This window comes from Empidonax traillii, unplaced genomic scaffold (assembly GCF_003031625.1).
Source record: "Empidonax traillii isolate 1590-97213 ecotype Southwest subspecies unplaced genomic scaffold, ASM303162v1 scaffold756:size664756, whole genome shotgun sequence".
In the NCBI taxonomy this organism is placed as follows: domain Eukaryota; kingdom Metazoa; phylum Chordata; class Aves; order Passeriformes; family Tyrannidae; genus Empidonax; species Empidonax traillii.
Window position 1 is genome coordinate 586,515 of NW_020955949.1, and position 27,320 is coordinate 613,834.

Here is a 27,320-nt window from a genome sequence, read left to right on the forward strand (position 1 = left end):
TCTACCTAACATGAACACAATTATTTTTACTTACTAGGTAGCTAAGTCCTTATTTCTGTCCTTGCAATGGCAAAATGACAACAGAAAATCTTAGCGGCAAGAGCAGTTTTTAGGCATAGTCCTGTAATAACATAATTAGGAACTGAACAAAGGAAGAGGTAGATATTTCAGAAGAAACAAATACCAAATCTATCACTCCTGCCTCAACTAAACTAATTCCCCTAAAAGTAACAATGACTCTGCTGTTCCTGCAGCATGTTTACAGGACAACTGGCAGTACAGAAGGAAGACAGTCAAGTGAAAACAGACTTCACCTTTTTAAAGCTGCAACTGCAATTCTGTTTTTACCAGTTAAAATAAAAACTCATTTCATCAAGCACACCCGATTTTACTCAAAAACTCTCAACATGACAAAGAGTGAAGGGTCAACTTCTGTCAAGTCAGCAGCAACTCCCCTTCAAGCGTTTCACTTTCACATGACAGGGAGACTGGTTCTTCCCTGGCTGGGGAAATCTGGCTCCTGCCTTGAGAAAAGAGGGAGGTACTGACAGGAAGCACCGTGGGGCTGCAAAGCTCACGGTAATAGGAAGTTACATTCTTGTCAAATATCATTGCACCCAACCATTTCCTTTTTCTCCTACTAGCCACAGTCAAAAATTTCTGTCTTGACAAGGAAGCATTTTAAGTTAGAGCAGTTCAGCAAAATGCATGAAACAGCTCTGTGGTCACTGATAGGCTTGACCTGCTTAATAATTAAGAGTGATAATCTTCCTACAGCAATTAAGAGAGATAATCTTCCTAGGGGAGCTGCCTTTTTCTGTTTCTACATTAATCCAAGCCTTTTAGTTTCTTTTTATAATGAAAGAGTAAAGGCCTGTAGGGCAGTGAAGGCAGTATTTGCTTTGTAGATCTTAAGAGCCCATAGGAAACCTTTACACTGAACCCATTAAGTACCAAAAAAACTCACTATCCTTCCTCACTCCTCCCCACCACCACTACCACCCAGGAAAACTAAGAAGAACACTAACTAAAAAGAAAGCTAAGCAAATATAAGAACACTCAGACCTAGTACTCTGCTTTTAATTTATTTCCTTTGGTGTGGACAGTCTGGACAGTGCACCTGATACCAACTACAAAAAGTACATCTGACACAACAATGGAAAACAACAGTCTGGACTTCGCATTTTTTTTCTGTTTCGTGAATTTCAGCCCAAATTTTTAAAAACAAAGTATAATCTTTGAGCATCAACCTTTATGAATAGCAATTCACCCCTGAGGATCCAATAACATGTGTTGTTTAAGCCAGTCTATGAAAACAAGCAACCAATATGAGCTCAATACGGAAAACTGAACAAGTTATTTCCACAGCACTTTACCAGACAGCCTCAAATGCCACAAATGCAAAAAAGCAAACACTACCATATATAGTTTCATTGCATTGGGCAGTAATTTATTTTACAAGCTGATAAGACAGTCCATCTGGGGAAGTCCACCTCAAAAACTCAAAACCATGTACCACTTACAAAATTCCTCTACCAAACATTTGCTTGAGTAACACACCAAGACCAGCTTTCTCACTGCTACGTTTCAGTTTTACAAGGAGAAAAACTATTGCCACTATTGATTGCCAAATTTATTAAAAACTTAATTATCTCCTCTAGAAAATGAAACTTCATACAAGACTTTGTGAGGCATGTACAAACTAAAACAAATTTAAACTACATAACAGCTTCCTAAAAATACCTGATTTTTCAAGTCACTGAAAAGCATTTTCACAATCCACACTATATGAATGTGAAATTATGATGCCAAGTAAAAATATAAGGAGAAGAAGCAAGGCTAAACTTTTCTTAAAGGTGCTTTAAGCACAGTGCTGCAGGGTTAAGCTTTGGTTACACAGTTGTGCTACACATAGCAAGGAAACAGAAGTTGCTCCCCCATACCGCACTGGCCACTACAAAATCTTAACGATGAAAAGTTAAAGATAAGGAACTACCCAAATAGCAACACCGAAAATGTAGCTCTGACCCCAAATCAACACCTCCATCTTACAGGAGCATCACTCTCTTGTTCTTGTTTTCCACCTCTCCCAGTTGGGATGTATTATAACCTCTTTAGCCTCCCTCCAAATGTTTTGGTGTCACTTGACAAAGCTTTTTGTTCTGGTGCTGTAACCTACTGGATCAATGTCATTTTACCTATGTGATGTGTGGGATATTTTTTTAGACAGGGCATAAAATACAGAAACCTTTTCTTATGAAGAATCTCTTAAAAACAGCAATAAAAAAATTGCAGACTTCTTTTATTGTTCACTCACATTATGCTAACTGACAGCACTGTGCATTTTCACCCTCATCTATATGCTTCAGCAGTCATATAAACCTACTCCCAAACCAAGAGCTTTTTTTCCCAGCTCCCCATACAAAACTCCAGTTATACTTCAAAGTAGATCTCCTCCTGCAGGAAGAAAAAGAAAGGGAGAATCCTCCACAGCATCAGATCTTTTCCACTTTTTCTCCTAAAGCCAGTAAACCCCCATGGTGACAGGGCACCATGCAGGCAGCCTTCAAAATTCCCCTTTTGAAAAGAACAGCTTGCTGAGCTCGCCTGTCTTGTGTCACTTGGCGCTCTGGGTTCTGGTGTGCAAAATGGAAAGACAGCTCCGTGACTTACTGCTATTAATTAAAACAAGCACACTCCAAGTATATTTCTGACCCACTCCTAAGTACTGTTGTATATTTAGAATTCCCTAGATTATGTTGCTTAAAGAAATATATACAAAAAAATTATACCAGAAAATTCAAACTGGTAAAAATACAAAAAATTTGGCATTAGCAGGATTAGTAGTTACACTTATCACAGAAATTACCAGGTCCTTACAAAACATCTGGGATCTGTTGAAGTCGAGGCACAGCATATGCTCACAGCCAGTTTCTTCTGACATACAAAATGCTGCAACGTTCTGCTATTATACAATGCAGAGCCATACGAAACACATCCTGTTTCGCAGGTTTATTAACAAAATGTCTACCACCAAAGAAACCTCAGGTGTGTTACTACTCTGAATTCCAAAAAGGAGCACCTAGAGCCCACAAGTTAATGTTTGCTTCCTTCAGCAGGATAGCTGGTCGGAAAAGGAAGAGTAGGAAAATTAGGAAAAAAAACATCAGGAAGTCAACTTTTGATTATTTTATATGAATTTTAAAAAGTACTTGCAATCAAGTACAATATCAAGACTCTACCTCCCCTATATTCTTGCACTGCCTCCTTTATTTCAAAGCTAAGGTAATCAGAGTTCACCAACTTGAAATTTTCACCTGTGATACCAAAGGCAAAGAATCAGTAATGCTATTTTTAGTTTATTGACAAGCCTCAAACCAGACATCTGCTTCCACTGCAAGAAAGGGTGCACTTTGCTTCTGCATGCTCCCCTTGGGGTTTCTCAAGCTGCCCATGAGAGGAAAAGCTCCTTCAGAGGCCAAAGCTCTCTCCACAGCCCAAAAGGGTATTTAACTGATCCTGGCCACACATCTCTCAACTCTTCTTCCTCTGCAACATAAGCAAAGTAATGTCACTGTCCTGCATAGGAACCTGCACAAAGTCCCACTGAAGCCAGTGGGGCTCCTTATGGGCAGACGGGCAGCTGGGGTGGGCCGAGAAGCAGGACCAACACAAACCACTTTGCCCCTTCTTAGGGGCACATCTGACCCAAGAGCACGACAAAAACCTTGGCGAGTGCATCCAGCCTCTGAAAGGCTGTCACTCCACAGCAATATTTTACACTAAACAAGGAGCAATGAGGTTTTGTAAGGCAGATCTTCAATCATCAAAATGGAAGATGCGGCTTTTGGCAGAAGTATGGCAAAAAGAGGGAATGAAGAAGCTTGAGGGGCTGCCCCAAACCACAGCCAGCAGTAGAATCACAGAATCATAGAATCAGATAGGTTGGGAAGGATGTCTGAGATCATCAAGCAGGTAACACATGGATTTGCAGCTACCACCAGGTCACATTTTTGACACCTCATCATACCTTTCCACAGCTTGCAAGATTTCAGTGGGTAGAGGGGAAATATAGAATGTGTGAGTGTTCAAATCAAGTATCATCGTCCCCAGTCTAGCACATGCACCCGGAACAACTTAACCTCCAAACCAGGCCTCACAACAAAACCACAGAAGACATGAGACAACCTGCAGTTCTCCAAGTCCCAAACAAGCTCCCTCAGTTTAGGAACAAAAGCAAAGGTTCCTGTCTTAAAATTTTGATGTGTACACTCTATATGGCTAGGCACCGCCCTGCCCTCCATGCACAGCAAACATTTCAGTAATTGTACCAGGAACAAACCATCCACCAAAACACAGCCCACTGCTTCAATGACCTGAAAGCATGAATAATTGTTTTATTTATAAGGAGAGAAAAAAAAAAAATCCAAGCAAGACTGAAAGCATGGGGACCAGGAGAGAGGTGCGTGTTTGTTTTAAAGTGACTACCCACATCTGCGGGATCAGCCACATTATCCCAGCAACACTGAGAATGCTCACAATGGCCAGAAATGTCCCCTTCTCAAAAGGGCAGTTTAAACGCTGCAGAAACTGGGTCAGCAACAGGCCACAGAAATACCTAAGCAGGCAGCAGGCACCTCGAGAGTTGTAGGCAGCAGGCTTGCAGCAAAGACCTCGAATAAAAGACAGAACACACCAAGACAGAAATCAGACAATAGCTATTGAAGAAAGGCAGTTAATAGCAACAAAGCACGTAAAGCACGGGTCAAGGAGTCGGTCAAGTACAGGCCCTTCAACTCCCTACCCTTCTCCAGTTGCCAGGAATCAAGATTTAGACACAAAGCAGAGACGCACATGGCACACAGCACCAGCAGGCAGGCACAAAAACTGAGCAGACATGTTACATCCACAAAGCAGTAAGGGATTGCAAAACTTATTCCACAATATTACATGCTTCCCAAGAGCAGCACAGTGGTTCTTATTCTTCCAGTCTTATTAAAAAAAGTGAAAACATGAATTACACAATTTATGCTTCTATATGGTTAGCATATTCATCATCTCTGTGTTCAAATCTTTACTGTTTTTATGTTTACTGATGTGCAGACACCTTAATTTTAAAATGCCAACCCACAACTGCAATCGATAGGACAATGTAATTCCACCAAAATATATTATGTAGGCAAAATCTAAGAGGTGACCCACAGTATCACTACTGAGGTCTGACTTGCTGACTGCTCAGTACCCTGCATAATAGCTGACACCAAATGAGTGTGCAGCACATGTCTGACAGCCACAGTGGGGAGACTTGATTCTCTTGACTCTGTTTTGCATGGACCCTTAAAACCATCTGATGTGAATGGAGGTGGTGGTTACCCAAGGCGCAAGCAGTCACGAATCAGTCGCTCCCTCCTTTCTCTCACTTCACTTCCCTTTTGCTATTGTGTATCTTTCATGGTTAGACTGAAATCTGCTGTTGTCCCTTATCAGTTTGGCCAATCACTTGAAATGAGCAAGCTCTCATTTGCTCCCTACCTGTCAGTAGCTTTGTTCATTTTTTCACTTGTTACCATACACTTTGACCACCCTCGCCTCTCTTGCAATTACACCCCGTCCTTCCCCTGCTGACAAATTGTAGCCCAGACAGGTTCAGCATCGCATTCGAGCAGTTTCCTGCACCACATGAGGCAAGACCTCTCACCAGCATGATGTGCAACTCTCTCGCTGCATAGCCTCTCTCCCCCCAGCCAGGCAACCATGTGTGGATGGCAGCATCCCGTTTCAGTTGGGTTTTGCCTTATCCAACACTTTACTCTGAGCTTTATTTAGTAAGAGGCATGAGTCTACAGAGAAGAGCCCTGTGCACCAAAGCAGGCACAATCTGTTAAACAGCAGCTGCTGGAGAAAGGTCTTGTGGTTGCAGAGTACACCCTTTGCTTCTGTAGCAGAAAGTCCTGAGGTACCAAAGATGCAGCCACAGCTTCTGCCTCAGAAGAATAAAAATTGAGGCTGAGTGTCTCAAGTCTCTGAACTTACATGAAAACCTGAACAAAGAAGACAGGCCAGGAAGATCAGAAATGCTGCGGATTTGAAAAAGCTGCCACTGGTTCACCTGCCACCTTGGCCCCTGCAGCAAGGGGAAGCTTTACACACCATAGGGGGGTAGTGGAGGCAGGACAGCTTGGGGGAACATGAGCACTCCCTCACTCTGGACTCTGAAATTAGAAACCTGTCATTTCCCCTCGCTGTGAAGGACTGGGAAAAACAGGCTGCTCACAAGGGCAATTCAGAGCAACTAAATTAAACTCCTTGACCATCCATCTGGTGAAACCTCTTTCTCACTGCACAAGGAGCTAAAGATGACCACTCTTCCTTCCAGCATCTAAAGCACTGTCCTGAAATTGCTCCTCCACTACCAAAAAAACCCCGTTGCCCCCATAGAAGAGACCAAATACTGACAGTGGGAATGGATCCTGCCTATCACCATGGGCCAGCTCCAGGTCACGCTGCAGGTGAACCTTGCTTGGCTGCTGTAGTTACAGCTCTTCTGTTGCTTTGAAACACATTTTTTATTATGACTGGTGCAATATGACCACTGTGATACCCTCCACATTCACCTGATTTCAAGCAACAGATGGGCAATGCACAAAGGCCATGATGGCATTGTAAGCATACGGGATACTTACAATACTGCAAAATAGTCTTCACAGCCTCAGTTACATTACTGGTTTTCCCACTTTGCTACTACCTTGCTGCCCCTCTCTCCTCAGATGCACAGCCCTTCAGGATCTGGCTGGGACAAGGGTCCTATGAGCCCAGAGTAGATGAAAAGGGGAACAAACAGCACTCAGTGCGACCTTGCAGTGCAGTTTGTTGCAAGACAAACACTGCTGGGCACCCAGCCAGACAGTGAGCATCTTATGAGGGGAAAGAAAACTACCTCTCCTTCTGCCACATCCCGCAGCAAAACCCCACTGCCCTTCCACCCAAAGAATGAATATCAAGGCACCCAGTGTAACCATTGCACTGGGCAGCACTCATTTACAGTGACAGCATCTCTACTCCAAAATGCTCAGGATTTGCAGCTACTGTGTGATGCAGGAGACAACTTGCTATGGCATACATGGTATTACTTCAGCCAGAATCTGGTGCCCGATGCCCAGACTGCACCAAAACCGGGAGTGCCCAGCTCTGTGCATGATGAGAGTCATTTGCCAATAACTTTAGTAAGAGTCCTAAGATGAAAAGACAAACCTTTATATTTCAGTTTTGAACACTTCTAGAAATCCTTCATAGACTGTCCCTACTTTTCAAGTAGAGAGCAAACAACTTCACCCAGTAATTTATGCATTAACTAATGCAAAGGCAACCAAATCTTTCAGAATGACATCTAGTATCTACAACTCTAAAACTTCATGCAATGTACATCTTCATACTCTAAGCAGTGCCTCACTAGCAGCAGTCAAGAAAGTGGAATTACTTTAAACTTTAACATTAGTTTTTATTTTACACCAAATGTAACTAACTTTTTTATTAAAGAACCACTGCAATTTACCCTCCAAGAAAATAAAACTACTGCATTGTCAGATAATTCAGTAGAATTCAACTACTCTTGTTTTTATCCTACAACTCTCCCAGGATTCAGCTCCGTTGTGCAATGACAACAGCTAACACTACAGTGCATGTGAAGATGATGGGTTTTAAATGAGGGAAATGTCCCCATAGACCACACCTGTTTACGAAGCAGCCAGACTGTAACAGCGAAGAAATTGACAGCTTTTACATATTCTCACCCAGAAAAGCCTTGAGAACACCATGCACTTTGGCACTCCGACAGAAGCAGTGAGGAAGTCCGAGAGCCTAAAAAATCCAGCGCACGTGCGTTTTCAATTGCTTGTAGAAGCTGCACCTCTCATCCAAGCGCGCTACAGCCACGGAGTTAAAAGGCAGCACAATACGCAGGAACGTCAAGACCTTGGAAACCCTACAAAGGACTCTCCTCACAAATACTACAAAAATAAACATGCATCTGTTTTTTCTCTCTCCGGTGCTAAACACATCACACTGAGACTGCTGGCTCACAGTCAGAGAAGTCCTCTAAGTCCCTCTTTGTTCCAAAGGTACTCTCAGTGGTAGCACAACACACTGCTCCAACAAACGGCACAAGATGGCATTAAAGTGCATACACACGCATTTATATGGTCTAATTTTGGTCCGATATATGGTTGCTGAACCTGTTTCTGACCTCACTGAAAAGAAAGAAAAGAAACAAATATCTACAGGTGAAGGACTGTAAAGAGTTGCTTGGTGCCTCCATACCCACATGCTGCCCACTGAGGAACTCTCTGGAAGTGCTCATCAGGAAAAGAGTACCAGCAGGAAGCAGGATGCCAGGTGGCTTTTTCGATTTGATTTTAATAACCAGAAATCTCAGAAATAATTGAGGCAGCTTCACAGGAAAGGTCACACCTCAGTACACCAATAACCTTAAAAAGATGTTAAGTATTAACATTTGGATTCACTGCTTGACAGCCACTGTCAATTCTGAAAGAAGTGTGCAGGAGGCAATTACAGCACTTGCAGTGATTCGAAGCCAAGCACTAGAGCTTCTAGAAATCTGAGTCTATATGACAACTTCCTTTTGGATCCTCTCCTGGGATCCAAAAGCTTTTAAAGCGTATACCCGCCACAGGTGACTAAGAGAAGCCCTTCAGTAATTCAGGAGGGAAAACAATGCTGTAAGAACATGGCAGCATTCAGGGGTCACAAAGTACAACAAAGAACAGTAAACAGAGAGATTATTAACTTTCCATTAGATCAGGTATCAGCATTCACACAATTAAAAAAAGCTGGGAAATTTCCCTCAGGAGATAAATAGAAATGTGCTACCAACAAGGCAGACAGTAACAGAAACCAAGATAAACAGATTAAAAACCGGTTGTTTACCTCTATCTACTTTTTAAAGCTGAGACTGCCTATTTAATTCAAAGTTAACTTTTTTTTTTTTTTGAAAGGTGGAGAGATATGTAACAACAGAATTATGCTTCAGTCTCTCAAAGAAAATAACCAGGACCCAGAGCACTGAACATGATACACCATCCTAACTTTCTTGTTTTTACTTCCGAGTCCTTACAGCTTCTTCAGATGTCTTCACAAAGTTTTGAAGTAGAAGCTGGCTTTTATCAGGCAGTAACTAAACACTATTTTGCACTTCAAATTTCTTGATTTTGCCATAAAGAATGTTCTGGTATGCAGGTGGGTGAGATGGTAAACCACTAACTACAGCTCACTGGATACCACAACAGTATCTTAAAACAGACATAATCTGAAGCAGCATCTCATCAGAACATGAAAACTTCAGCAAAAACAAGAAGAGAGGGCTACTGCTCACCCTCCTCTTAGAAGTATTTTTCCTTCTCTCTTCTTTTGCTTATAATCCTGAGCAAAAAAGCTTCTTCATGGTGATTGCTTTTGATTGAGAAATTTCCATATATAAATTTATATAAAGTCCAATTGTTCTATAGAAAGCAAGGTCTGTTTCATACACACACACACACAAAATATACTGAGTTATCCTTGTCTAATTATATTTCCATTGCTATTTCTAAAAGTTATTAAGACACACACACGCACATACACAAAACCCCCTCAGCTTTATTTGTACACCACTTTGGGGCCAGGAGGTGGAGAGGAAGATAAGGTGACTATCAACACCACCAGCTTTGCCCTCTATCTTCCTTATCTCAGTTGGCAGCCTGGACATAACACAGAATGGTGGACCCCTGAGAGGGCAAGCAGACACCTAAATTATTCATACTGATCACGTGTTTCTCCCAGGCGATTAGTTTATTTGATGAGAGCAAACTCTTCTACAAATATAAAGCAAATATTTGCAGTGAGAACTCAGAACTCTGCAAAAGAGCTAATACACACTGTCGTCAAGTGCAAGTATAATATTTGTTATATGCTGTTCCCCTCCCTGAAATGGACAGGACCATTTTGTCCTGATGAGGAGGGGAGTTGGTCATTTTGCAATAATCACCAAAAAGAAAAATTCTCTTCCCAAGGCAGCTACTGAAGACAGTGGATATGGAATGGTATTAAAGACAATGTAACTAAGATGTTTTTTAAAACTCAGGCTTGAATTTATAACCAATATTGAACTACAAGTGGTACTCATGCTCTATTTGCCTTGTTTCCCTGTCCATGATTTCACTTGTGTTACTATGGCAAAACTATTAAAAAGGCTCCTTCACCTACTTGCCCACAAGTCATGCACTCAGAGCCACTGCCAGGGCATGAGCACAGCTTTCTCAGAGCACATTTCCTAGTCAAACAAAAATACAAAAGGCATTAAAAGCTACGTTTTCGTTGCCTTTGAGTCTCTAGAAAGATGAGAGGCAGGTAACTGCATTGCCTACCACTCTTTATTACACTGCATTAGACAGCTTTCAGGTGAACTTCATGCTGTGCTTATAATCATCAAGCCAGAGTGCTGGGGTTGGCCATTCGGAACGGGACGCTACACAAGTTCCTACAAGTGAGCAAACTGTTGGTTTGGCTTTTTTCTATTTTGTCACAATTCGTCAATCTGCAACAGTGAAAAAAATATGAAGCTAAATTCTTACAGGTGTTCAGACTGCTGACACTGGGTCTCTGATTCCAGATGTCTACCCTTTAACTGCTTAACGGTAAAATTAAAATTACTGCAAATTAAGTTCTCTTAAGGGCAACTAAGAAACAGCTATAATGGTGGTAAAAATAATTTATTAATAATAAATTTATAGACATGAAACTAAATCTTTTGTGGTCCACTGCCCACAAATCAGAAGGAGTTTAACAGATGTCTGAAATCCATTATTAGTGTATTAAAAAGTATGAGAAGAAAATTCCTATTCTGAACTACTTATATTACAGAGGCAGCAAGTACAGGCTAAGGGTACATTAAGTTTACAAATGGACATGGACAAACATGCCACCGCAGCTGTTTACTTTTGTTTTACTCCCCCCCTTCTCTAAACATACAAATGTGTCCCAAACACAATGCAGGTTAAGTTTAACAAGAAAAATGCCATGTTCCAGAGCAGACTTGCACAGCCCTCACAGCATGCGACTGCCTGGCATTAAGGGGTCACCTTCCCCATGTGTCGGCTGCATGACTACACTAACAGGCTGTGCCACAAGATCTGTCTCTGCTCTTGCACAGCTCTTTAACCAGGACTGAAATAAGCACAGAATGGGAAGGCACCATATGCCCCATCCCACCTGCTCAGATCAGGATTGTCCTGACTCTCAAGGCCATGAATTCTGGGTGGGCTCTGTCCCAAAGCTAAATGCCTTGCCTTCCTCCTACCCAACAGCCACTGACAAAGGCATTACTCCTAACGTACAACAAGATGCTCTTCCTCTCAGCCCCACACTTTTGAGGACTAACCTGCTCTTCTATCTCACCAACAGTGAGCAGAGCAGCACATCTGGCTAGGCTCCTCCACAGTTCCTCCTGCATTGCAGTAGATAAGGGGGCAGGAGTCAGCCCTGGCACAAGTACCACCACACAACCATCCCCCCAAAAGCAGGCAAAAAGGCAGGGACAGGAAGAGAGGGGACTGAGAGACTGAAGAAAGAATAAAAAGATTCCACGAGGTCTGGGTGGGCCTCCCTGGGAGCAATTTGGGACAAGCAGAACAGATGACATCCTGCAAGTGAACCACGGCTTTGGTGTCTGCTCCAGCATCCATCCCACACAGTGGAATGTAGATACTGAGGGACCACTTCCATGCACATTTTCAGCTGATGCTGCCACAGAAAACAAAGAGGAAACTAATCAGAAAAGGATCACAGGTAAATTTTAACCTGGCAAAAAAAGAGAAAAAAATTATTCTAATCCAGAAAACTGGTAGGGCTGCACAAGTCAGGGGACAGCACCAGATGATAGAGAGGGCAAGAGAGCCTCTTCCTCTTGCAGTACAGAAACTACAACTGTTCCAGGCATGGCCTGGGCAGAACTTAAATAAATGTTGAGATGCCATAAAAAAGTACACAAGAGATCTGCAGAAGATAGAGAGAATAGAAAGTGAAGAAATTATTAAGAGAAGAAAAGAAAGATAGTTACAGGACACCAAAATGTGAACAGAGTTTGCCTGTCCATTTAAAATAGGTTACTACATGTGAGAAAGTTTCCTCCTGCAGCACATATCCACAAACACAATTTCTTCACATACATTAATCCCTGTGCAAACAATGACCTCACAGCCCCAGCTGGGAGGAGACAGCCACCGCCTGCTATTTTTACCAGTATAGAAACTGGTGTTTCCATAGAAGCCTGTGTGGCTTTTCAAGGCACCATGAGCCATACGAAAGCAAAAGCACCAATCTGCAACTACCACACCAAGATTGTCTTCATTTCCCCAACTAAAATTGTCATCCATAGATGAGAAAGTCCCTCTTAGGTAGCATATGAGCCCACAGATCAAAGAGTCTCTGGTCCAACCATGAGCATTGTCCAGCCCCAGAGGGCTCACAACAGTGAGGGAAATACACACGTTGCAGCAGGGTTTGTTCAAGACAAACAGATAAGATTTTGATAATAGGAAATCCAACAGTTATTAAATGTGGCCACACATTATCTTTAATATATTTCAGTCAAGGTCAAGTAGGACCTATCCTGAGGACAGAGGTTTGACAGGCTCTTTGCAAAAACACTGCAGGACTGTCTCATTTGCCATTAACTGCTGATCACGGAAAGCCACAGCATCAGCTCCTCAGTTTGGTGTGAAACACAGCACAGCTGGCCTAGGCCATTGCTCTTATTTATGAAATGTCTAAAACCAATTTAGAAGTTAATACACAATAGCTGAAACCTTTGTTAGCACACAGAACTACCATGCAATGTCCCGGGAAAAACCAAAACATTTTTTACCCCTTGTACCGGCGGAAAAGAAACATAATTTTGTAAAAGGACCAGTATTTTGGAAGAAGTAACGCATACAAGGGCACAGCTGTCCCTAACAACATTTAATACGAAGTTCAGCAAGGCAAAGTTCATCAGTGAATCAATTGCCACACATAAAACACAGATAAACAATTAAAGCAGCAGGAGTTCAGCCTGGCACTCTGGCTGTGCCTGGCAGAAGCGTAAGGAAGGAGAGGAAGAGTGACACTGACAGCTCCTTCCAAAACAATCGTTTTCTTCATCTACAAGACAACCTCCAACTTCTTTGACCTCCTTGAAGTTCTCTTCAGTAAGCTTTTTTAGTCCAGTTTCACATTATCCTCTGTGTTCCCTACAGGTGTTTCTTTAGGGATTTTCACCCAAGCTTAACAGGTAGGTTTGTGCAACTCATTTCCACTCCTTTATTTCTATGATTATGTAAAGTAAATTTAATTTCTTTAGGTATTCAGTAAAAATTAAAAGTAGTAGTACCTTGGTGATCTAGTGAAATTGCAACTAGAACACAACAGCCATGACTTATCAATTAAAAACATAAGTTAACCAATACTGAAGAAGCTTTTGGTACAAACCACTAAAAACACACACATTGTGTATACTGTAGAAATGTGTTACCTTATCCACGTACAGTAATGGGGATTAAAATGCTTTTTCCCAAGTAAAGCAGCTTTTTGTGTACTTTTAAAATACACACATGGATTTCTGCTTTTTTTGTTAAACAAAAAAAAAATTCAAAACTATTAAAAACTTTAAAAAACCAGCTTTTGTTATTACATGTGAGGATCTAGCACAGGAAAAGTGCTCACGTAATTTTTAAAATGCTTTGGGGAATAAGCCTAATGACAATCTAAACGACCAGTGGTACTCCATAAAAGCTTAGGTTGAAAATATTGTTTTAAGACAGTTCCTTTCAGACAGTTTAGACACTTACTGACACTCACAAAACTACTTTTCAGCTTTTCATTTTGAAACACTTTCTCACTGAATACTCAGCTTCATTTTAATAAAAGATGTTTTAAAAATATACACAACGTAAAACATTTTTTTTTAATATTCAGACATTTCTTCTTGCACAAAATCAATCTTTCTTCTTCTCAGTAAAAAAAAACAGAAGTAAAAAGAAAATATGATTGATCCTTACATATTTTTCAGTCTTTCTTTTCCTGGTTTAGCTACCACCCAATCCAGTTATCTAGTACAGAGGAATACCACCAATCCCATGCCATTACTTTCCAAGAATTGGACTGTCAAAAATTATGGCACTAAGATCACAGGCTTTTTGGAAGGATGAGTCAGTCCTGAAGTGTCTTAATAGCCCATCCATGGTGCCAGACCTCATTTGTGCCTCTTGACTGGAGATGAAGTTGTGGCCAGGGAGGAAATGCAACATATGACCTCACAACATGAAGCAGGCTCACTCTCCCCCTGCCACTCTGGATTTTTCCTGAAGCAAACATTATAACTACATCTCTTAAGTATCCAACTACATCTCGTAAGTTCGCACTAAACCCTCTAGTAATTCTGCAGTCTGTGCACCTTAACTGCTTTGCTGTCTCTCAGGCAACTTGTAAGCTACTCCCTTGGTTACCTGCAATTTCTCTTCCATGTCTGGAGCACTATTTCACAGACACAGCAGAAAAGAAAGGATTAAGAGTAATTCCATCAGGCAATCAGAAGAGGTCAAAGTGCCAGGCATCAGCTGTCACTCCCAGGCTGCACTGACACCCCAGCAGGAACCCATTGGGAGCCGATACCATCTACTGCTCCAAGCAGCTCCAGTCCAGAGGGTCAAACGCTCTCCGGTGATCAAAGGCAAAGGTTCAACAGAAATGCTTGACTGAGCTAACTGCATCACACTCATAATTCTCCTAGCCGTTGATACCTATCTACTCAAAGCAAAATATGCCCTGTCACAGGCAAAGGTTGGAAAATGTCCTCTTACTAGCTAATTACATACCATACTCCTAGTATTCTATGGCTTTCCTTTCTCGCAGACAACTACTGTGCATCACACAGTAAGAATACGTGCTCCACACCCTGAGCACAGCAGTTTACTCTGATGCAAATGTTGTTTAATGTGTCAGCTAGGAAACTGGATCCTCAAAGGCCTTTCTCCAGAAGTCCTCAACTATTTCATATTAACTACGTATTAACTATTAGCTATGTCACATATGCGAAATTATTTTTTTTATAGTCCAGTGACTACTTCCTTGAAGTAGAAAGCTAAAAATTTTGATAGAAATCATTTGTGCACATCATCTAACAGTAGTGTCCCTTCATTTGTGCCAGACTTCGACTCATTATGGTGCTTTAGCAAGCACTTAACTCTTCAAAATTTGCTACTGCCATTTGTGGCAAGCAAAGTCACCGGGATGAAGGGGGGGGGCGGGGAACTCAATAACAAAACCTCTTCTTGTCAACACCTGTCATTGACAAAGCTGCTCTGGAAGGCATCTTTTTACTGCTGACTTTCAAATGTCACAAGAAGTTTTTTAGCAACTTGAAGATTTTTAATAGGCTAGTTCAAATACACATGGTTTTAGTTCTGCCAAAGTCTGTGGCCTGAAACAGTACAGCCAGCAACTCAAGTATCTACTGTGCTGCATTTCTTATTTCAAAGTCTGATCCAGAGAGACACAAAACACCAGAAGGTAACATGTCATAGCATCCAAGCAATCAGAAAGGCAGGAGTCACAGGCTGGCAATTAAGGAGTTAATAATGATTTTTTTCTCACTCAGGGAAGCTGCAAACCCACGGACCTCCAAATCAATCACTTCTCATTCACCTTCCAAATAGCCCTTCAGAAATGTTGGTATTTTGACAACGTTTTTTACCTTCATGCAAATTTCTCTATTTGTTAAAGCCAAACCTAAGGCAGAAATAATGAGACTATATCCATCTTTCCTGTGCACTTGCCACAAGAATAAGACCAAACCAAGAAGTCCATCCCAAAAGGAAGATCTTGTGATGCCCGTGCACAGGAAGAGAATTGAAAGACTGTTGATACTTTACAGGTTTGGGGTTTTTTTCTTGAAGTAGGTTAGCAAGCTCCCAAGAGAGCCCACTAACCTAGAATTAAAAACTGAATAAAACAATGTTTTGGGAAGAGACTTTCTCTTTTATGTCCCAAGATTATGAACTCTCCATCCTTCTTTCAGCTCTGGGGAAATTTCTGATTTCTCTATCTCCTTTAATTTCTGCTCATACCCTTACTTTAAGGTGCTTTGCTTCCAGGGACTTCACATCAAATTACAGCAGCTTTAGCTGATTTCCCCAGGGCATGCTGTCAGACAATGAGATGAAGATGCTGCAAGCTTCAGGTTTTGCTGCTACAGGAAAAGGAAATCCCCATGATTTCACCATACAGTAATATAAGCCAAGGGAATGAAAGTTAATCTGGAAATAAACTAATAAATTCTAGTCCTTTCAATGTACCTTTGATGGGTCTTTCTCATAAAGTCTACACTCTAACATTCCTTCAGTATACAGAGCACACTCAGGTCGGTGTTTACACACAGCAGCAAACCAAAGCACTTAAAAAGATGCACCCAAGCCACTGTTCTGTTTAGGCAACTTTCCTGAAGCATTTCAGCATGACAACAGAAGGATGTTTCCATCCATGCAAGTGAACCTCATAAACTTTATTTCAGAAAGTTCATTTTTGAAAATGAATAATTACTTGAAAAGTCTTTAAGCACCTGAATTACCAAAAAAACCCCAAACCCAATAGTCAAATCACTTTTCCTATCTGACTCTCAAGAAATAATTATCTTTCAACAAATTTTTTTTATTGCCATAGTAGCCAGTTACTCCATTCACCTCCAGAGAAAAATAGGCAAGTGGAGATTTTTTTTCCACCTAAACTCCATCTCTCTGCCTACTAATGAAAATCTCAGAAACCACCTTAAGCACAACATTAGAGACTGCTGCCTTCTGAATACCTCTCAATAAAGAAAGCATGCAAGTAATAATTAAAGGTACAGAGTGAAAAATTTATGTCAAAATCACAGCAGTTCCCACCTGAAAAAATTAGAAAGTTCTGTATTTGTGCAGGAAAATGCCATCTTTTGATAGTTTACCCATCTTTTCACAAGAGGAGGCAGAAATAAACCCTATTGCAGGTAGGAACTGGGGGACACAGGCAAGCAAAACTAATCAGCACCAGCTGTCAGAGGCCACAGTAATTCTCACATCCTGTTTCTATACCATCTTTGTAATTCCCACGGAGATGAGGCACAGGAGCCTTAATGTGATGCGGGGCTCAGATGAGAAGGCTCCCAATGGGGCAGAAAGGGGAAAAGCCACGCAAAGAAGTGCTGCAGTGCAGGACAGACCCATCATAACCAGCCCATTCCCACCCCCCCAGGTCTACTCCTTCTGCCAGCTCCCAGCAAACCTTGTGTTCTATCAGATCTATTTGCTCTCAAACCTAAGCTAAGGGCAAAGACTGGAGATAAATGAGAAAAGCATTTCTGGCTAACTGCAGCCATCAGAGAACAGTGCTGTTACACGTGTTTATTTTAAGTCTTGTGATCGTTCTGGCTGGCATGGCACTGAAAGCTGTACCCACATTAACACATACCAAAGGAAGGAAGTGTTTCACTGGTAAATGTCCAAGCATTTTAACCTGGACGCTCAGAGGCAACAAAATGTGTATTTAAAAAATAATCTGTGATACTATTTACCAAACCCTTCAAAATAGAGAAGGTCTGACATTAACAGAAATAGCAGAGTTGAGGCTACAGTTCTTAAGAGCTTTATTATTCATCCGATTTCAAGACATAAGGCAGGATATTTATTGTTCCACAGCAACACATTAATAAGTCTTTGGCTTCAAGTCTCCTTTACCTCCTTCCCTGCCTCAGTACAAATTAACACTCCGAGACTATATGCATTTGCCAATTTTGTAATGGAAAACTGTCCCCTGCTTAAAAGAAATCAATTGCAAAATATACAATACAGCAGAATTAAACACTTTTTTTCTGAGTGAAAGCAATGAGAAACAAATTCATCTTAGAGACAGTATAAGAAGAAAGAGATTCAAGAGGGTATTTCGCACACACTGAGCACTATTTTTTGGTTTTTTGTTAACAAATCAATATTAAGTTGAGAAAATCAAAGGCCACAAGAAAAAAAAATCCATTTAACACGCAGGAGAAAAAAGTAATTTTTAGTAGTCTGCCCAATTACACTTGGGTAATTTCTAAGGCAAAAAACCAAAACGAGCCTCTATACTCTTGTTTTCACTTGAGTTCTGCTTACCTTTGCTCTTGCGGATGCTCTTCCACATCCTCCTCCGAATCAGTCTGACAAACAGAGAAAATACTATGTAAGAATCTCAGAACTGTGACATGTTATATTATAATTTTTAACTCCTTCAGAGTATGGACTCTCATATGATTCCTTTGCAAAACAAATTCAGAAATCTAAAATTCCCACAGTGATTCTTTTATGATTCAAGTAGGGTAGTGGCTGGACATCCCATTTGAAGTTTCAGCTCATTTTACCAAGATAAACAGTGCCTTAGCATGGCTATTTTGCTGTTTTTTTCCCAAATGCTGACTGAACAGACTCATTTTCCATTTATGCAAATGCATCTATACAAAATCTGCTCACACATACAATTTCAATCTAAAACCAACAAGTGTCCTCAAACTACAGGAAGCCAAGTTCCTCCACTTGTTAATTATCTGTCCCCATCAGTAAATTTCATTAGCCAGTACCTGAGGAAATAGGATGCAGAATGCCTTGAAATGCAGATCACCTGTTAATGCCAAAAGCAAAGGCAAAGTACCACATTCCAATGGGCACCGCAAGGCCCCAAAGCTAGATCTTATCACTGATTAGCAGCAACTGATAAGCAGCACATATAGAAATCACAAGAGAGCACAAGCTTTGAACACATCATCTTAGCTCAGTTGCTGGACTCAGGTAATTTTCAAGACACGCAGCTGAACTGTGCCAGCTTGCAGTTTACCACGAACCACTTTGAGCTGTCTACAGAAATGAACTCAAGTGTTGGTTCAATGAGCTCCCCGCAGGAAATCCATTTAAAACAAGGAGGTAGCTGCTCTGAACTGGCCAAGATCTCCAGGAAAGCTTTAGGTACAACTCAAAATGAAGTGTGTTACAGCCACTCAACCCCCGCTGATGAAACCAGGGACAACTTTAAGGGAGATTAACATTTTTCAGGAAGAGGTCACAGTCATCCCACCAGGAACAGCTGGTGAATTTTCCCAGCTTCTGCTTCTGCAGGTGATGGTTCCACAAGATACAAGCTACAGACCTCAGCAATTGAAAGGTAGGGGAAAAAAAAGCCCCTTTTAAAATTAAAAGAGTGTACTTTCCACCACCCCTCCTACGTGTTTCCCACAAAAGCGTATCATGGAACAGGCCCCAAGCCACTGGCTTTGACTCTACCTCCTATTTTCACTACATACTGGAAAAAAAACATTACATGTAAACAGTAAACATCTTTCTACAGTCTTCAGAAAGTAGATCAGGCAGCCCTACCTGTCTACTGAATGGGACAGCCAGCAGGATTTCTGAAGACCTGAGCCTCATGACAGGGGGGGAAAATGACAACCACACTAAAGCAGTAAATATGGTTAGTATTAATATTAAAACTAACATTACTGTGGAAAAAAAATGACCTTATGGCTAATATTAACACAGATCTTGCTAAAGGCTACCAGATGCATCTGAACTTCCATCTTTTGTCACAAGCAGCTCATAGAAGAGAAGCAGCACAGCCTCCACCACACCATAACCAAATCTGGAACAAGATGGACAGGGAAGTACAAGTTAATTTGAGGACTTGACAATCCCTCTGTATGCCTGCCCAGAGGTTGGAGACACCATATTAATTGTCCAGGATCTGCAGCACATCACAACACCCTTCAACACACACCTACCTAGCACCTGGCCCTCATGAAGACCTGGCCATCTCATCTAAAGACCTTGCTAAGCCTTGCCCTTAGACTCTACCAGTATGGCACAACACAAACCCAGCATGTTTTCCAGCTTCTCCAAGATCATTTCGTACTTCTAGGGCCTCAGTACAATAAGAAGTAGAATTAGAGGACTCCTCATCCACCTCTTCCAGAAACAGCTTCTCCACCACAGCGGGCTGACAAGCTATCCTCATTTTAAACGGCTTAACTCCTCCTTTAAATGGCTTACAATCTGCCAGGCATCAGAGACCTAGGTCTGTGTCATTACACAGTGCTCACCCTTAACACTAGCCACCTTACCATTTCACCTCTTCGCTTTTTCCCACGCAACAATGAGGCAAACCTTCCTAATCTACAGTGCAGCCATGAAACAAAATCTAAACTGCGCAAAAAGAAAAAAATTTTTTAAATCAACCCCAACTCTTGGGCACACACAGAGCCCCATGTCCAGCTTTCTCCTATCTTCATTCCTCTGTGTGCCACAGGCTATATGTATGCTTACAATGAGGATTTAAAAAAAAAAAAAGGAAACACAAAAAAGCAAACTTTCTCAGACTACAGGGGAATAGGAGGAAGGGACCACCTCCTGAAGCTAAAATATAGGTCCCAGCAGTCTATCTACAATAGGAAAAAAATCCCCTTCCTCCAAACCCCATCCTGAATATGGGCAGGTGCTTATCTTGTGCTAGGAAGCCCCTGCAAGCACCCCTCTTATGTCACACAAGTCACAAGTGCCTGGGCTGACAGCTTCTGCATAATCTGCGTGGCCAACCAGCCCCAGGTCCTATCAGCACCATCCAGAAGCTCAACTGGGAATCTGGAGGAGCCTTTTAACAGCCTAAAGAGGAACACAATTCCCACCCCAAGTCTGTCTCAGGCTTACACACAAATTGTGTGCCTTCAGACAAACCCTGCTTTGAAGTAGGTGACTCTGTACATTTAATTTGTGCATGGCTGATGGGATGCGCCTCCGTTAATGACATACTGCAGTGCCGCGTATCTCAGATGCATATGTAAGATCAAGGTCTTCATCAGCTTTCAAAACCAGTACAACAATTAACCTTATTAGTCCCTGAGTTGCACTGAAGAACAGGAACTGAAGACAAGTCGCTACTGCTTGGAAGAAGGAAAAAAAAAAAGAAAAATCTTTCAGAACCGAGCAGAATCTTGAAAGTAAATATCCAGGCAGCAGCTCTGTGTTTGGCCAGTATCTATAACAACAATGATACAGTAAATATTGCAGTATCTTTCTCCAAAATTCAAGCACCTGAAACACTGTCACAGTAAGCTGAAACAGTCATTGTAATCTCCTTAGTATCTGCAAGCAAACTGAAACATTCACAAGGTGTTCCTCTAATGAAAGATCTCTCTCATCTCCTACATGCAACGTGCAGGAGCAATAGAAAACCCATCACATCAGTGAGACATGGCACTGACACCAAAATATGCGTTGCCTTTGATGACTTACTGTCATTTTCAATCGTGATAACAAGAACTACAACTTAAACCTTCACTACCTCATTTTAAAGTAGTTCCTCCCTCGAAACTGAAGGGGCTGAAAGGAAAGCACTGAATGCCCTGCTCGGCCGGTACCCAGCCTGCCTGCCCCTGCCTTCAGATGCTCGCAGTAACCACCTACACCGTTTCTGACAGACAGAAACACACAACTATGACTCCCTAATAGCTCTTTCAAGTGGTGTCCACCATAAACAACAAGTGGCATTTGTGCTTCTCCTGTCATTCGCTTGTGGAGATGACAGGTCAGATATCCTTACTGTGCTTTTCCTTTTTCTCTTTCCTCTCCTTTCAGAAAAAAAGAAAATACAAACTGCCTTTCAGCCTTGCAGTGAAGTGCTACAATCTGACTCTGTATATTTAGAGCTTTTTCAGCCTTAAATGGTGAAGGGCTTGGGCGTCAAATCTCACATGAAGGAGCTCTTCTCCCAAACATTTTAGTTAAGTAAGCATAAGAAAGTTACAAACAAACATTTAAAACCACAAAATTACACGCAGTCTGAATAAAAACCACAACTGCTCTAATCAAGCCCCTTGCACTTGAGATTTTCCATGTCAAAATCCCACTGGTTTTCCATGCATCTCCCAGTCATCAGAGCAGGCAAGTCTTTACATTTTTCCACACTAAAGACAAATGATGGGGGGAAAAGGGGAGGAAAAAAAAAAAAAGAGAGAAATCCAGCTGCCCATCCCAGGGATGTTTGAATGTTTGCTGTAAAAAGGAGGTTAAGGCCAAGGAGGAGGAGAACAAGGCAAGTGGGTGCTCTTGTTGTTACCCCATACTCCACACCACCTTCAACAAGAAAGAAGAACTGGGCACAAGGGAATATAGACAGCACATCTGACCAGGAAAACCAACTGGTCTCAGAGCTAAAAAGAGAACCCAGGAAGAAACACTAAAATGCTGGAGGAAGCTGCAGACCAGTGGAAGACTGTCAGCAGGCTAGATACAGCCAGCTCCCCCTCATCTCCAGCACACAAGCCCACGCACACCCTCACAAACTGCAATGCTCCAGGAACCCTTCGGGCTCGGCTGCGGAGCAAGAGCAGTAGGTGAGCCATCCCCAAACAGCTCTGCAGGCCTCAGAGGAAGCTGAAATCAAAAGATCACAAGCACGAGGGGGGGAAAAAAAAAAAAAAGAAAAAGCACAAATACGTGTAAGAGGGAAGCTGGGAGGGGGCACACGAGAAGCACAAACAATGAAAGGGAAGCAAGAGGAAACAGAAGGTAGAAGGACCAACCGGGGTGGAGGCGCGGGGGCCCTGGGCGGCTGCGCTCCAGCATGCAAATTCATGCAGCTCACGTAGACAAAGCGATGCTGTGAAAGGCCTAGAAAGCAACTACAAATATTAAAACGCTTTGTTTCCCTCCCTCGCCCCTCAACACGATGTCTTTATTCACTGCATGCTCTTGGAACAAAAGCATGTGCAGGCAACCGGATGGCTGAATGGGTTACCAATCCATCCAACTTTCATCCCCAAATTCTGCAGGCAGCAAGGAATGCTCAAAACCGCTCTGTCACAGGCAGGCAGCTGATGATGCATGGAAAATAAGATAATAGTGTAAAGCCATGACAGAAAGAGAAAAACATCCATCAGACAGCATTGGTAACCCGCCAGGAACAGGCAAAAGGGCTGGCAGACAGGGCAACCTAATCCATATTCCTGCTGAGAGTGGCGGAAGGGAGGTGCTTCAAGAGAGAAATATGCATGGTTCCTTCCTTGAATTTTTCACCTCTGCAGGCAAAATCCTCGCTCACCTGTGCCAAACTCTTTCCAAAAGGGAACAGGAAGAACCAAATCAAGGGGCCAGGACGCTTCCCATTCCCAGTCTTGCCCAAGACCTGTCTTAAACACATGAATGAAGCAACCCTTGGATATTCCCTATCAAACAACATTTACTATCCACACAAAAAGCAAGGAAGTTCTTCCTCTTACCAGACCCTCACCACTGCATCACCATTGCTGTGATACACAAACACTGGGCAACAAACCTCATCGAGGGTTTAACTGAGAAAGTCTACTCTTCCAAGGAAGAGGATAAGGACAACCTCCTTGTAGCAGTAAGTCAGACCATTTTTTTTTAGTGGAATGTGGAGAACAACAAGCAATAAACCTCTTGAAAGTTTCAGCATCCTTCTAACAAAGAAAGGGCAAACAGATTTTAACAGATCATGCGATTTCCCATATCTTAGCAACTGATGCTGGCTTCTCTGCTGATGCCCCTCACTAACCCAGAATGGTGACTGAGGAGGGCAATGATGTTGAAGTGCCTTTCGGACCTCACAGGCACAGCAAGGGATCCTGGCTGGGTGAGCAGTCCTTGACTCAGGTCCCCAGAGAAAAGCCATGACCAGCCAGTGCAGATCAATGCCACCACTCCATGAAAGTAGTGTTGAAAGGGTCCCTCGCCACATCTGCAGGGCCAAAGGAAGGCCTCCTTTCCTCTTCCCCACAACAACTGGAAACGGTGGTTTCAAATGCAGCCACAGGACCCATGTCCAACAAGGGCTGGGTAAAGCCCAAGCCCACATGGGAACAAAAAATCAGGCATCAGCATTGGGCCTGTAACCAAATTTCAGTCTTAAAACCTGTTTGAGGAACCCAGACCCTTCTGCTTCAGCTTGAGAAGTCACCGATGCGTCAGATGCTGCTGCGGCCAAGCTCAGAGGGGAAACCCATGCAAAACAGACAACGCACTGCTAATACTCAGAGAATAGCTTAAGTGGCTTTGAACATCTACCTTCTATTTGAACAAGCTCATCGCAATTTTTACTTCTCACTCTGTCACAGCTGAAGCCAGAAGACCTGCTTTCTTCCCTGCACACCTAACGTAGCATCTACAGAAATGGTGGAGGAACAGCAGCCTCAGCTTGGTCTGCGACTGCTGCAAGGACTTAGCAAGACCATATTGGTCAACCATGCCAAGTTCAGAAGTCATTCGTGCTTGGTTTTCCTTTAGCCAAGCCAAAGCTTGTTTTTATGAGGATGCTCAAGAACAAAGTGTTTTCCAAGAGGACTTAATCTCCTCAGGAAGTAAACATCACGTCATCATCACTCAGTTGCAGCTTCACTATGAGAAGCGACTATAAATGACTACATTACACGATTCTACACCTAATGCATATTAATGTCTCCAAGGTAAAGAACGCAGAAGCAAAAGGTCGAGTTCCTTAAGCATCTCTAAGCACAGTGACTCTACACCTTCCTTTAGCTACTACCACATCTGCACCAGGCAAATTCTGAACAGTGCAATATATGTATTTTATAAAATTACTGAGACATACAATAGCTCATACTTTCATAACACAAAATTTAATGGGCCCTGGTAAGAAGCATCAATTGTTAGCTAGCTGAGGAAAGAAACAGCACTTCTGCTATTTTTCCTGAACATTAGCAGTTATCAATAGCTGAGCGCTAAACAGAATGATATATTGGCTTAAGACAAATAAATTACCCTCTTTTGCCCTTCATATAAGATGAAATCCCTAAGGACTGCTCCCTCCCGTTTACGAGCCTGGTGCCTTGAAGTCTAGAAGGCCCAGCTCAACATATGGCAGAGTCCGTCAGTGCGAGTTAAATGCCTGCCTCAAATGCCATTAACTCCAGACCCCGCTTCCAGCGCCACTCCTCGCTCACCAGCCCCGCCGGGCATTGTACTATATTGGTCCCTCTCGCCAACACAGAATTTATCAAATATTGTTAGTGCCCAAGGAAAACGCCTAAACAAGACAAAAAAATGCGCTAGGGCGAGAGGAACGGCACCACAAATGATGTGTCATTTGAGGGGGGGAAAATGGCTTCACCTGAGCAGGCCTAAGATATAAACATGTGCATATTCACGATAGTCACATCCAGTGCGTTCCGAGCACAAACGCACTCGTTAATAAAAAAAAAAAATACAGAAGGGAAAAAAAAAAAAAAAAAAAAAAACAAACCAGAAGAGAAAATAAATGAAGCCGAACAACCACGCCGATGGCGCGGGGTGGGGGGGCCGCGGGGATGGGGCTGCGCCGTGACAGCAGCAGGCGAGGCCGCCCCCGCCGCGCCGGCCCCGCGCCCGCTCCCCGGGCCCCAACACCCCCGGCACGGCCCCGCACCGGCCCCGGCCCCGGCCCCACCACCGCCCCCACCCCCCGCGCCCCCTCACCTGGGCGGGCAGCAGGAGCTCCCCCTCCTCGGCCTGCCACAGCTCCACCACGCCGGGGATGGGCTCGATGGCTGCGGGGGCAGAGAGAGAGACAAACCGCGGATGGGCGGGGGGCGAGCGGCCGGAGCCCGCAGGCAGCGGCCCGGGGCTCCCCGCGCCGGGGCGGGCCGGGGACCGCGGGGCCGGCAGGAAGGGAATTGGGGAGGGGGGTGGGGGCGGGCCGGCCACGTCCCGGCTCCCTTTGTGTCCCCGGGCTGCCACCGCGGCAGCCGCCCGAGGGACGGCGGCGGGGGCGGCGGCCCCGCTCGCCAGCCCGGAGCGGGCAGCGCCGGCACCCCCCGCCTCGCCTCGCCCCGCCGGCGCCCTCACCTTGTCCCTGCGCCTCCCCGGGGCGAAAGCAGGGCAGGAGGACGTGGAAGACGCCGAGCAGGAGGTTCATGGCCGCGGCCGCGCGGCAGTAGCCGCCGTGCTGCGGGAAGCGCAGCCCCGCCATGCCGAGCCGCGCCGCGCCGAGCTGCGGCTGGGGCGGGGCGGGCGGGCGGCGGGGGCGGCTCCGCGGGCACCGGGCACCGCCCCCGCCCGCAGCGCGGCTGCGCCCCCCCCCCCCCCCCCCCCCCCCCCCCCCCCCCCCCCCCCCCCGCCCCCCCCCCCCCCCCCCCCCCACACACACACCCCCGCAAAGCAAGAGGGACACGCGGGAGGCGCTGGCGAAAGGCGATGCCGAATCGCTCGTGTTACGGCCGCCGTGCAGCCGGACCGCGAGCTCCCCACCCTCCCCACCCGTTCGGGGTGTCATCTCGCCAGGGCTCGGCGCTGCCCGTGATTTTTAGGGGGAGAAAAAAAAGGCATGAAAAGAGAGAAGGGAGAAAACCGTGACGCGGCGCGAAATGGGAGGGGGAGAGCGCAGCTGGGAAGAGAGGGGCGAAAAAGACAACCAAAATCCCCCGGATCTGGTGGCCCTAGTGCAGATGGCACAGAAGTGTTAGGGTTGAAAGGGCTTTGTGGAGATCATATAGTTCAACCCCCCCTGCCAGGGTCACCTAGAGCAGGTGACAGAGGAACGCGTCCAGGTGGGGTTTGAATGTGTCCCGAGATCTCCCTGGGCAGCCTGTTCAGTGCTCTGCCACCAATACGGGTAATTTGTCTTTCCTTGGCAGCGCTGTGTGCTGGAGAATAGCTGCTGCTGTTCAAATCCGTTTTGGTTTTAAGCAACTGCTACGGTGCTTGTTGGGTCTCTCAGGGAATTACAGGGTGTTTATAAAACAGAAGGGTAGAACAGACCCCAGAGATAGCTGTGCAGGTCGTGCAGTTTTAACATGCATTTCACACACCCTTCTAATCGTATTTTAAAGCACTTGTCCATTTTGCTCAAAAAAACATAAACACTCGAATGCTTCAATTACAGGAAAAAACAGTAGTTAAATTAGTTCTGCAAACATTCAGGAGAAAAAAGCAAATACTCTGCTAGCTAGGTTTTCACAACCCCAAAATGGTGTCTGGTTCTCTCCTTACCAATTGCTCGTAGTAACTCACACAAACACTGGCAACATGGGGCTTGCGCACCAAAGGCTCATAAATAAAGCCAAACAAATGACAAAATCCATTTTCAGTCCTGAACTGAGACAATACATGAGGCCATTTGCGACCTTGGTCCCCATCAGCAGGGGGTCAGCTGCGCAATGCCCTCTCTGCTCAGTGGTCGTAAAAGCTTTTCCCACCCAGAGGCCATCCAGGTTTGACTGCAGGCATGGATGG

General features: G+C 43.9%; 1 protein-coding gene across 5 annotated transcripts in view; it reads right to left on the bottom strand.

Annotated features, from left to right (window-relative positions):
* TMEM131L (transmembrane 131 like) overlaps positions 1 to 26,091 on the bottom strand; it is a 78,892-nt gene extending 52,801 nt beyond the window's left edge. For 4 of the 5 annotated variants that reach the window (XM_027900921.1, XM_027900927.1, XM_027900922.1 and 1 more), the window contains exons 1-3: positions 25,935 to 26,066; positions 25,566 to 25,636; positions 18,210 to 18,253 (exon numbers count right to left, since the gene is read on the bottom strand). In XM_027900921.1, the coding sequence (XP_027756722.1) occupies positions 18,210 to 18,253; positions 25,566 to 25,636; positions 25,935 to 26,058 (239 nt within the window). In that variant the 5' untranslated portion in view covers positions 26,059 to 26,066. Of the gene's footprint in view, positions 1 to 18,209; positions 18,254 to 25,565; positions 25,637 to 25,934 lie in introns of all 5 variants that reach the window. The other variant, XM_027900925.1, reaches the window with a different exon arrangement.
* Between the last annotated feature and the right edge of the window lie 1,229 nt (positions 26,092 to 27,320).